The sequence below is a fragment of the Botrytis byssoidea genome (assembly GCF_014898295.1).
Source record: "Botrytis byssoidea strain MUCL 94 chromosome Unknown BBYS_012, whole genome shotgun sequence".
NCBI lineage: Eukaryota > Fungi > Ascomycota > Leotiomycetes > Helotiales > Sclerotiniaceae > Botrytis > Botrytis byssoidea.
Genome location: NW_024065853.1, coordinates 62447 through 74304, shown reverse-complemented (window position 1 = coordinate 74304; position 11858 = coordinate 62447). Strand labels below are relative to the sequence as shown.

General features: G+C 42.8%; 3 protein-coding genes across 3 annotated transcripts; 2 read left to right on the top strand and 1 right to left on the bottom strand.

Moving 5' to 3' along the window:
- Positions 1–111: 111 nt before the first annotated feature.
- Positions 112–1930, top strand: EAE97_006436 (uncharacterized protein; the record flags this gene model as incomplete). Its single annotated transcript, XM_038876949.1, has 2 exons — positions 112–138; positions 374–1930. 2 exons carry the CDS (start codon positions 112–114, stop codon positions 1928–1930), a joined length of 1584 nt encoding a protein of 527 aa, XP_038731881.1.
- Positions 1931–2682: 752 nt separating this feature from the next.
- EAE97_006435 (uncharacterized protein) lies at positions 2683–5704 on the bottom strand (the record flags this gene model as incomplete). The annotated part of the gene is made up of 5 exons (XM_038876948.1): positions 2683–3219; positions 3273–4041; positions 4089–5289; positions 5352–5593; positions 5679–5704. The coding sequence occupies 5 exons, from the start codon at positions 5702–5704 to the stop codon at positions 2683–2685; spliced, it is 2775 nt and encodes a 924-aa protein (XP_038731880.1).
- An 870-nt stretch (positions 5705–6574) lies between these two features.
- EAE97_006434 (uncharacterized protein) lies at positions 6575–8431 on the top strand (the record flags this gene model as incomplete). Its single annotated transcript, XM_038876947.1, has 2 exons — positions 6575–8208; positions 8305–8431. The coding sequence occupies 2 exons, from the start codon at positions 6575–6577 to the stop codon at positions 8429–8431; spliced, it is 1761 nt and encodes a 586-aa protein (XP_038731879.1).
- Positions 8432–11858: the final 3427 nt, after the last annotated feature.

Sequence of the window (11858 nt, the reverse complement as noted above, 5' to 3'; positions counted from 1 at the left end):
GTACAATATACAATAAATTTATGACTTTAAAAATATAATCATCTACCGCGAGAAAAACGATATATCTAAATTATTGCAAGGTACAAAATACCTTGGCCAGAAAGAACAGCCATGGCAAATGTTTACAATAGTCAGCTTGTACTGTACCCTCCCTCTTTCTTGTCTATCTCCTTTCACATAGAGCTTCCATCAGTCCGAATTACATTTCAGCAATAAAAAATTTGCCATTCACCAATTCAGGAGGACAAATGAGATGATTTGAAAGATTGGATTCACTTTGAATGTTATGTTATGTCTAAACATTGAAAGCTCCGATCTGCCAGTCCGAACTATTGAACGCCCTGTTGATGTATCAATACTAACAATGCTCTAGGATGCATTTACACAATATCATCAATATCAGGATACCTCATCCTCCACGACCTCAACAGCTCTTCCAGCACTCGGCCATGCCATAAGCGGCGCCACTGGAACCGCCATCTCAAACCTATGCATCTATCCCCTCGATCTAATCATAACACGTCTTCAAGTCCAAAGAACTCTCGCAAACTCCTCTTCGCCTGCTTCCAAACAGCCACAGAAATATACATCAGTCGCGGACGCCTTTGATAAGATTTACAATGAAGAAGGAGGGATCACCGGGTTTTATAGCGGTGTCTTACAAGACACATCCAAATCTATTGCAGACTCATTCCTATTCTTCCTCTTTTATGGATATATTCGTTCAAAAAGACTACAATCCCATCACTCACTCTCCAAAGCTACTCTTCCAGCACTCGAAGAATTGGGCGTCGGCGCGTTGGCTGGCGGGTTATCGAAGTTTTTCACCACACCACTATCAAACATAGTCGTGCGAAAGCAAACTCATTCGATGACTGCTTCCTCAGGCACAAAATCTCCAACAATCTCTTCGATAATATCAGATATAAGAGAGAAGAAAGGCATCACTGGTCTCTGGTCGGGTTATAGTGCATCTTTAATACTTACTCTCAATCCGAGCATCACGTTCTTTCTCTATGAGTTTCTCAAACGTGTTGTCATCCCGAGAGATAAACGCGATGACCCAGGGGCACGAATTACATTTTTGTTGGCGGCAGTCAGTAAGGCGGTTGCAAGTAGCATCACATATCCCGTGAGTCTAGCTAAGGCTCGAGCACAAGTCGACGGGTCTTCTTCTCCAGTTAAGAAAGAAACTGTTGAGAAGCTTTCAGACAATGTCAAAGATGCAACGAAGAATGGATCCAAAAAATCTGCCCAGGAAGCACAGGAACATCTCAAAGATGTTTCCAAGCAAGCAAGAAAAAACACAATCATTCATTCCATACTCAAGATTTACAGGGAAGAAGGAATAGGAGGATTGTACGAGGGCATCGGAGGAGAGATTATCAAAGGGTTCCTAGGCCATGGATTAACGATGATTGTGAAAGATCGTGTACATGAACTCATTCTCTCACTTTATTTCATGGTTCTACGATTGTTGAAACGCAGTCCCTCGCCAAAAGCAATTATCAACGATGCGAGGGAAAAAGTCATGGAAGGAGGTGAGAACGCCTTACACACTTTCAAAACGGTGGGCGAAAACACGTTTCAATCTGCTCGTGAGAATAGTTCGAGTCTCGCATCTACAGCCCAAAATTCCACTGCCACTATTACACAATCCGCAAAGAACGTCTCGGATAAAGTATTCAATGGTGCTAAAAATCTTGGGGAAAAGACAAATAATAGTATCCCAACAACAAAGGAAGCAAGCGACAGAGCAACCGCCATGGGAAACAATCTAACAGAAACAACAACAACGACTTCTGAGTACGTGAACAAGGAAGCAGGACATTTGCTTGGAAACGCAGGTGAGCAATTAGGTGAGAAACTTGAGGGATTGGGAGGAGAAATCAAGAGAGTGGGAAAGGCAGGAAATGGTGGACAGGAATAGGACCTCGTTTCGGCTCTGAGTTTTGATCTGATTTGATACAATTTGATACGAGTTTATTTGGGATGCATGATATGTTAGGGAATGGATTTTAAGGGAGTGAAGCGGATAAGAGGAATAGTGATACGAAATATGAAGACATACGCACAGCAGGATCGCTAGCATAATTGATTGTACAATAATTTGTTAGCACATTAATTTAGTAATCGTTTTTTCAATGATAACACAAATATCGTAAATCATCAGTGTTTGGTGATGTCCAAAGCTTTCTGATGGATAAAGGACCAGGAAGCAGTGCATGAGCATAGCAACGAAGAGTAGATCTCTCTCGGGCGATTATTTCTATTGTTCGGATCGACTTGTGAGATTCAAATATACTACAAATATCCGAAGATACTAAAAAACAGCAAATGTTCTTCTAGACAAGGAGATGAGACTTGTGAAATGAATGCCTGTAGATGAATAAAAAGCTCGAAGCGGGATATAACGTAAACTCAGAGCTTGTCGAGATTGCAACATATGTGTAAATGCTACTTAGCTATCCGGCGTTGTAATCTTCCAGGAATCTCCTCGTGTAACTATTGCCATATTGTAACATTTCATCTCATCTCACACGATGCAACTATATTCCCACCCTTGACACCAACAAGCTCTCATGTAATTACCCCCAAACCCACCAGCGCCTATTGAGGCATCGTTTTATAAGCACGGCAAAGTAACCGACATTTGACCTCCAAACCTCTTTGTCCCGTGATCTAATACTCAAAATCATCATCAACACTCGGTCCCTTGCTCTTCGTAACACTCTCCTGTTTCCTGTACATCTCCGCCACCTGTCTACTACTCGTCGCCATATCCGGCTTCTTATCATCTCTAATCTTGATAAATCTTGGAAATCTCAATGAAATACCCTTTTCTCCTCCTTTGTCAACTCCTTCCTTACAACCCGCCTTATATCTCGGACTTAATGTCAAATCAGCCGTCTTGACTTCCCAGACATATTTTGGCTCAAACCAAACATCAGGTTGATGTTGATTTCCTGAGGAATGGGAGTAGAATGGTTTAGGTCGGTCGATGACTATAGCAGAGAGTTGGGCGTGAAGCTCTTCGAGGACTTGTTCGCTAAAGCCAGTGCCAATGTTGCAGATAGTCTCGTAGGTGTCAGTTTGGGGGTTGTGACAGGCGAGCAGGAAAGCGCCGTAGACGGAGGTACGTTTTCCACGACCATGGTAGGCTCCTAGAACGACGAGATCGAGAGAGTCGCCAATGCCTGAGAGATAATCCTTTTTGATCTGAGGCGAATATTAGTACGATTGAGAAAACAAATTGGGATGAGAATATATACCTTGAGCCAATTCCTACTTCGCTTACTGGGTTCATAACCACTTTCCGTACCATCCAACATCTTTACCATCAACCCTTCGCACGATGCCTTGACACTATCATCTAAGAATGTCTGAATCTCGTCAATCTCTTGACCATTCATACTAGTAGCAAATTGGAATTCGCCTTCGACAGGTTGGAAAGCTTCATGGAGAAGTGCACGACGTTCTCGTAATGATTTCTCAACAACAGCTTCACCATTCAAGAAAAGTAGATCGAATGCGAATACACAAACTTTAACTTTAACATCTTCGACCTTAACATCCTTCTTCTTTCGTGTCATGAGTTGCTGGAAAGGCAAGACTTTCTTTTCAACCATATCCCAAGCAACGGTTTCGCAATCGAGTACAAAGCTCTTGGTATCTTCCTTAACCCATGTGTTCAGTTTGCCAAGGATATCTGGGTATTTCTTGGACAAATCTTCTGAGTTTCGCGAGAATATAGCAGCGAGACCTCCAGCAGATGGCTTAGCAGCAGCGGGCGTAGCACCAAGATATTGTTTGGGAGAATCCTTAGAAACGTAATGTATCTGAGCTCTTTCTCCATCATATTTATACTCGCAAGTGAAAGTTTGATTTTCAAATCGATCCAAGACTTCTGTGATTGCTTTTGTTGGTTTGGCCAACATAGGCTTCAACGGTACGCCAGGTTGGAGCTTGCAGTTGTCTTTGAGATTGAAGATGCCGTGCTCCAACATTTCTGGAATAATCACGTCATAACTGGGAAGAGAGCTATATTTGGTTAGAATTTGTTCAAGATCTGAAGAATTATAACATACCTGTGAACTGCTTTCAATATTGATTCTCCCTTTGCCATCTGTTCTGTGCTTGGAACCTTTCCGGAACCTTTCGCTTCAATTTCATGACATACCATTGCTTGAGCCAAAGAAACGAGAACGGTCTTTTCCGCCAACCCGAGGCGTAGCTTACCCTCTAGGAAACGAACAATGTATTTTGCTTCGCTTGCTCCACCCTTGTCTTTTGTGATGTCAACCTTGCCTGACGAATGCGCGTCAGCTGCGGAAAGCAACTTCTTGATTCCGTCAACTTTTCGTCCCTGGGCACCGTTGCCTTGCATTGTAGCAATGTCGATCAAACTCTTTAGAACGCCTCTAATTGTCAATGGCTTTGGCTTGAACATCACAGGCTGATTTGATCGACTCTTGACTGCGACAAGTCCAAGATCACCAATCTCTTTCTGATCATTCTTGATGACGCTCAGATTTCGACCAGTAGACTCCCCGATAGCCTTCATGATCAATGATTCACCAATACCCAACTCAATTCCAGCATAATCTGCAGCCAATTTGTTGATCATGAGAAGAACCGTAGGCAAAAGATCATCTGGAGTGAGTCGAAGGACTTGACGAAGGAACAAGGAACAATGAGCCGCAATGACTAATCGCTTGGTGGTCATCTCTACCAAAGAAAATGTTGTACAAAGAGCTGCATAAGGTACTGGCTCTCCTGGTTTCCAATCTGGATATGGGTCCTTTCCCTTAGATTTCAAGGTTGTTTGAATCTTCTCCCTAGCTTTAGCAGCCACTTCTGGTTTCTCATCTCCACTAGATTCTAAGTCCTCCTCGATTTCGGATTCTGATGCCGATTTTGATACATTCGAGTCTCGGCGCTTTGCTGGTTTTGGTGATGGTGCTGCTGCTTCCACGTCGTCTTCATCTTCTTCCTCTTCTTCTACCACTTTGGAATTCTTACCACGTTTTGGTGGCGGTGACATGTTCTTTGAAGAGGCTTTTTTGGTTGATGATTCTGGCTCAGGTTTGGTCTTAGATTTTGTGCTAGCGGGTTTTGGCGAGGGCTTCTTCTCTCTTGCTTCGGCCTTTTGAGCTCTTCGAGGTTTCTTCATAATAGGCTCTTCGTCTTCATCCTCCTCCTCCTCTTCCTCCTTGACTTCATCCTCAATTTTAATAGCTTTGGTCTTGGCTGAAAGTTTCGGACTGGCGGATCTTGATCTCTTCATGCCTGTGTTTGCAAAACTAATTAGTCTCTTCGAAGAAGTGCACCCCTACCCTGCCTAGACGTACCTTTCTCTACCTTTACATCTTCCTTTTTTACTTTTCCCTTGGCATCAGATCCCTCTTCCTTCTTGATTAAATCTTCATTTCCAGCATCGGAATCCCCATCCTTCATTTCAACATCTTTATTCTCTTCTGAGGTTTCCGAGACGGATGGCGAGCTTGCAGGCGGCTTGCTTGCGCTTGACTTTGAAGAGAAAGATAACTTCGATTGCTTTGGAGGCGCACCTTTTGGTTGGCCAAAGAACTTGCTTCAATTGAATAGTCATTAGCATCATCGCATCTGCATACTAGACAGGAACGAACCCCAGCGTAGTTTGTGAATCTTTAACATACCCCAATGTCGCCTGCTTTGGAGGCATTGTGCAAAACGTTCTAATTGATAGGAACGTATGGAAGTTGCCCACTGCAGGAGTGAGAAGTCTGCGTGAAGCCACAATGTCGAGTTATGTAGCAGGGGAATTGAATTATCTGCACCAATTACGCTCAAGTATTGACAACTCTGTAACGTCGACTTTATTTGAAAGGATATGATATTAGTTGTAAATTATACTTGGTATGTTGTTAAAGGTTGAATCAATTCTTTTATTGTCATTTTCAAGTCTTCCGCTCAAACATTCAGACTTTTCTATTGACATACTAGATAGATAGATAGCATAGAAATAAATTCTACCTGGTAGGCACCAGTCGCGTCATTGAAAATCAAACTACGCGTTTCTACCTGGTAGTTAAGCTTTACCGCGTAAATTGGTTCCTGATCACATCGGTCGGTCGGTCGGTCAGTTCCGTTAGCTTCCGTTCACTAATAAAAGTCGGCTCTTCAAGCGGCCGCCTCGAGTATTGATATCACAAGCACCGCACCTATGTAGGTGAGAGTACCGAAGGAATGTATGAAACTACTCATATTTGAGAATTCGATAATACTATCAACGATGGATTGGATAGAGATTAAAACTACTCATACATCAGATGAGTGACCGACGAGACGTTTCCCACCTGTTTCAATTGAAAATAATGATTCGCCAATTTGATAAAGAATTTTGAAAAGAGAGTGTTTTATGATGTGCGGTGTGACCCTCACCTTTATCTCTTATCAGTTCCCCTTCTGACTCACCAATTGGATTGTTTTGATGACTCCAATAATTATTTAGAAGCATAAATTCCCCCACCAAGTAATATGTTCCCCTCCTCTAAACTTTCAAAACAATTTTGAACACCCAAACGCGATAATCATGGCTGCACTTCAAGAACTCGCAGATAGAACTCTGAAGACGGATACAATCTATATCGATACCGATGTTGGGCAAGATGATCAATCAGCCACAGGTGCCGAAAGCAAACCATACAAGTCTTTAGCATACGCCTATATTCAACACGGTGGTAGCGAGGGAGGGAAATACCAATCAAGAGCCTCAACAACTGGTGCCGTGAGCGCAGATGGTGATCCAGCAGAGCGATTGGTATGGAAAGATCCAGCTAAGGCTGCTATCAAGAAGGCACAGAATGCCTTGGATGCACACAAGAAGAAGCTTGTGAAGCAGCAACAGATGGCTGCCGCAGAGAAAGAGAAAGATGATGCAAGACTCAAGACACTCGAAGATTCGAAAAAGATTGTTCTTACCGAAGATTCCTCATTACCACCAGCAGTCAAGATCAAGATTATGCGCAAAGATATTGAATTGGGCGAGGGCGAAAAGAAAGGTACCCGTGTCAAGGTTTCAGGTCGCATTCACAGATTGAGAGAACAAAAGCAAGCCACTTTCATCACATTGGTCGATGGATATGGGCATTTACAATGTATCTTGCAAGGCGATCTTACCAAGACATACGATGCTCTCACTTTCGCACAAGGTACTTCTCTTACTCTCTACGGAGAGATGCGAAAGGTTATGGCTGGTCAATCGGCCCCAGATGACCGAGAATTGATTGTCGATTACTACAAAGTCATTGGCAGATCCCCATCCGACGCCGATGCTATCACCAACAAGATCTCTCATCAACAAGATCAATGGGAGTCCTCTATGTTGGACAACCGTCACCTTGTCCTCCGTGGAGATACCGCTTCTTCAGTTATGAAGGTTCGTTCTGCAGTCGAATGGGCTTTCGCAAAGGCATACAAGGAGATGTACTTCACCAAGATTAGTCCACCTGCTTTCGTTCAAACACAAGTAGAGGGTGGTTCTACTTTGTTTGAATTGGATTACTACGGAGAGAAGACGTATCTCACTCAATCATCTCAACTTTACCTCGAAACTGGTATTCCAAGTCTCGGCAACGTTTACTGTATCGAAAAGTCCTTCCGTGCAGAGAAATCCCTAACTCGTCGTCATTTGTCCGAATATACCCACGTTGAAGCTGAATTAGATTTCATTGATTTTGATGATCTTCTAGATCATTTGGAGGAGATGATCAGCACCGTCATTAGTACCGTTATGGCCGACCCAGAAATTGCCGGTTATATCAAGGAACTCAACCCAGAATTTCAAGCTCCAGCCCGTCCATTCAAGCGCATGCGCTACTCGGATGCCATTAACTGGCTCAACGCCCAAGATCCCCCTATTCTCAACGAAGAGGGCAACCCACATGTCTTCGGTGATGATATTGCTGAGGCTGCTGAGAGAAAGATGACAGATATCATTAACTTACCCATCCTTCTCACACATTTCCCAGTCGAAATCAAAGCCTTCTACATGAAGAAAGATCCTCAAGATCCAAGAGTTACAGAGAGTGTGGATGTTTTGATGCCAGGTGTTGGTGAGATTGTTGGTGGTAGTATGAGAATGGAAGGTTATGAAGAATTGATGGCTGCATATGAGCGTGAGGGTATTAGTCCTAAGGAGTACTACTGGTACACTGAACAGAGAAAGTACGTTACCCCCCTTCTTTATACCTCTGCAACCACACTTAAGCTCTGATTGCGTTTCTTAAACCATGTATGCACAAAACAACTAACAGTAAACAGGTATGGTACATCCCCTCACGGTGGTTACGGATTGGGTCTTGAGAGATTCATCGCTTGGATCTGTAAGCAACATTCAGTCCGTACATGCTGTTTGTACCCAAGATTTATGGGACGTTGCAAGCCTTAGAGCAATGTATTGTAGTTGGCTGGGAGAATCAAGTTGGAGGGAAAAGTTGTGATGAATGAAAGCTATTGATAGCAGAGGTAGCAGGTCCGCGTTTGAGTAAAGCGTTAAATGAATGAATGATAGACCACCTGATTTTTGTTCCATTTTTGACTCTATGTATACATTTTGAACTCGAATGCTGGAGTAGATTTATGATTGGAACGTTGGAATTTTGATGTTTGACTTCTTAAAAGCACCATGAGAGCTCGCTAGAGTTTCGATATTGGAGAAATACATATATACCGGCTGGTCAACTCGCGCATTGTAGAATTTCCGATAAAGAAATACCGCTAGAGAAGTCAATGCAATGGGAATTGGGAAGGTGTGAGTAAGCGAAGCGAAAGGAGGGGAGGGGGAGGGGGCGGGGGAGGACATGAGAAGTCAGAATTTCAAACGTATGGCGGTCATTGGGGGAAGTTTGATATTTAGATCTTCAAGCTTTATCTATCTATGTGGGATAGGAAAAACGGAAAGGCTGTTTCGTGTCATCGTTATTTATTTAGATAATAGATAGATAGAAGGAAAAATTTCGAGTACATACATCGCAATTCTGGCAGATTCTTGATAGGCTGCTCGCGCCAGATTCTATATAGACAATTCTAAGATTCCTTTGTGTTCATGTCCTAGTTACGGTTTGGAGATTATAGCTTGATGCCTATCAATAGCCATGCTGAGCCATGTTTCCAATTTACATTTCAATATCTTCCGTATTAATTAGTCGTATTTGGTTATATTAGTTGGTGGCGAGTGGACAATCATTAACCTACACTACACTACACTACACTACACAACTCTCACGAGTCACGGGAAATTGTTTCACGAACACGCCACGCGAGCTTGGACCTAGGGGCTCGGATGATGTTCCTTACTTGGTCTGGAATAGATAGGGGAAATCCTTGGGGATGGAGGGTTGGTGTAATTGCGATGGGTGCCTGGAGGTGGTGTAGTGTTCTGGAAGGATGGGTGGAAGGATCGAGGTGAAGGATCGATGTATTGGCTCTTGAGGGAAGGGAGGTGCAATGGGGGAGAGATGGAGGTCGTGGGTAGGGTAGGTAGCTGAAGGGACTGTTTACTACTACCAATGGAGATGAATGGGAACTTGGGAAGGAAATGCTACACATTTGATGGTGATTAAATGTGGTTAGTTTTCATGGAGGATGCAATTTGTCGAAACGGCCGCGTTGAGATGTAAGGGATGTTTTAAAAAAAATGTTGAAAATCGTTGACTTTGAGAACATCCATCTGCACAGGGAGAATACAACCATTGTTAACTTACGAGCAAAGCATTCACGAGTATCTCAAGAGTAAATGACGAACCGGTGTGACATATCGTAATGTGCCACTTCACATCCATCCGAATTATTTACAGTTGTGCATAGCTACCTAGGGATATTCAGGGCTGCATCTTGAGACTTGGGGTCCATTGTCGATACTACATTGATATGTACGTAGCCTGTAAGTGCTTAGCCATCCTGGATATACAGGTATCCATCCGTATTATCTCAGCAATATTCTGGAGATTAAATCTGCGCATCTGAATGTTCCGGCGCCTAAGTGCATCGTTTGTTCGTATTGTATGGTGGGAAGAAACAATTGGTACTAGAAGGGATGGGTGGGGCCGAGAGTTGAATGAATGATATCTGTTCTTTGAGGGTTGAGGGACTTTTGTTGGGAAGATTAACGAATTTATGAGAAGTGAAGCGATATCATTGAATTTACGTAGCTGATTAAATAGACATGGGACGAGATACTTCAAGAATCGGAATCAAAGAATTGGATAATTGGGGTGAATGGAGACATCGATCACTTCGGAGAATATAATTCTTTTGTGCTCGCATGATCTCTGGAGCATATTACCCTCAAAGCACAAGGGCTGGACAAGTCGGTGGGTTGCCCAAAAGTCATGGGAGGGTTTTATGCCTATCGCGTGCAGAAACGAGGACAACCCATGAGCGGTGTTGGAGATCGTATTACGGAGTCGATGGATTTGGACCCTGAATTGATGAATGAAGATTAACCACGAATTCGACGCGAGATCCATAAGTGCATATCGTGTGCTGTTTTTCTCCATACTGTGCTTCAAAAATCACCACACAGTCGTAATGGATTTGCTCTTTTGGGTCTTCTCCATAGTAACAAAGTCTAGAATACATTGTTGGCGCTGCGATTGGATCCGTGTTAGAATGCTGAGGAGATGAAAGAGGCAGCGCTCTTTGTTTGTTGTATCATACCTGATGGTGGTTATGGCTATGGCTTCGTACCTACGTTTGTATCAACATGTAGGTCCCAAGATATGCGCCGCGGCTATGGAGGATTCTGTATGTTAGTCGATGGTAGGCTGTGATGATTGAGGTGAAGAATGATTTGATATCTTGACGCTCTTTCTGCGCCAATACCTTAAAATGTGTGTACCACGGTATTTTGAGTTTTGGTAGCTTAGAGTGCTTACATGATAGTTGACCCCCAGATGAAGGGTCCGAGATGATGTTGGAAATGAATGCATCGCCTAATCACCTAGGGTAGGCATGAGTTTCTTATTGATTCGTGAGTGAGAAGAGAGTATTCCTTTTTCTTTCTTCTATTCTACCATATCTCGATTGAGTATGTGTATATGTATACCTACATGTGTAAGTGAATCAGTGTGATTTCATCTAATGAATTTTGGATGAAATGTTTCTCAAGAATGATTATTTTAAGATGATTGCATAAACATATTGGTAGTGCAACACGAGAAACGGTCTTGGAGGCGTCCAGGGGTAAAAGGCACCTACCTACCGTATTAGCGGGCATCTAAATTGATAGCATATGGTCGATACCTACTGGGTATAATCATTATAATGTCCATATCCTACCAGATACCAGATACCATCCCATCCCACATCCCCATCTCATATGATATATTCAATACCACATACCATCCAATATCATATCCCCTCTCATACCAGATCCTATATCCAATACCATACCATATCCAATACCATACCATATCCAATACCATACCATACCAATACCATACCATACCATATCCAATACCATACCATATCCAATACCATACCATATCCAATACCATACCATATCCAATACCATACCATATCCAATACCATACCATATCCAATACCATACCATATCCAATACCATACCATATCCAATACCATCCATCCCATCCCATCTCATACCATATCCCCTCCCATACCGTAAATTCATTTCCATATTTCGAGTAAAAGGGGAGGATCATAATGAACTACCTAGTAATATGGATAACTAAAAGGTACCAGGTAGCTTAGTTAGGTACTAGTGAGGTACTGGCGGGAATCATTCTAGAAAAGGAAGGACCCCATGTTAAATCATACTATCCCACATCAGGCCATCACCCCAAACTACTTTCGGT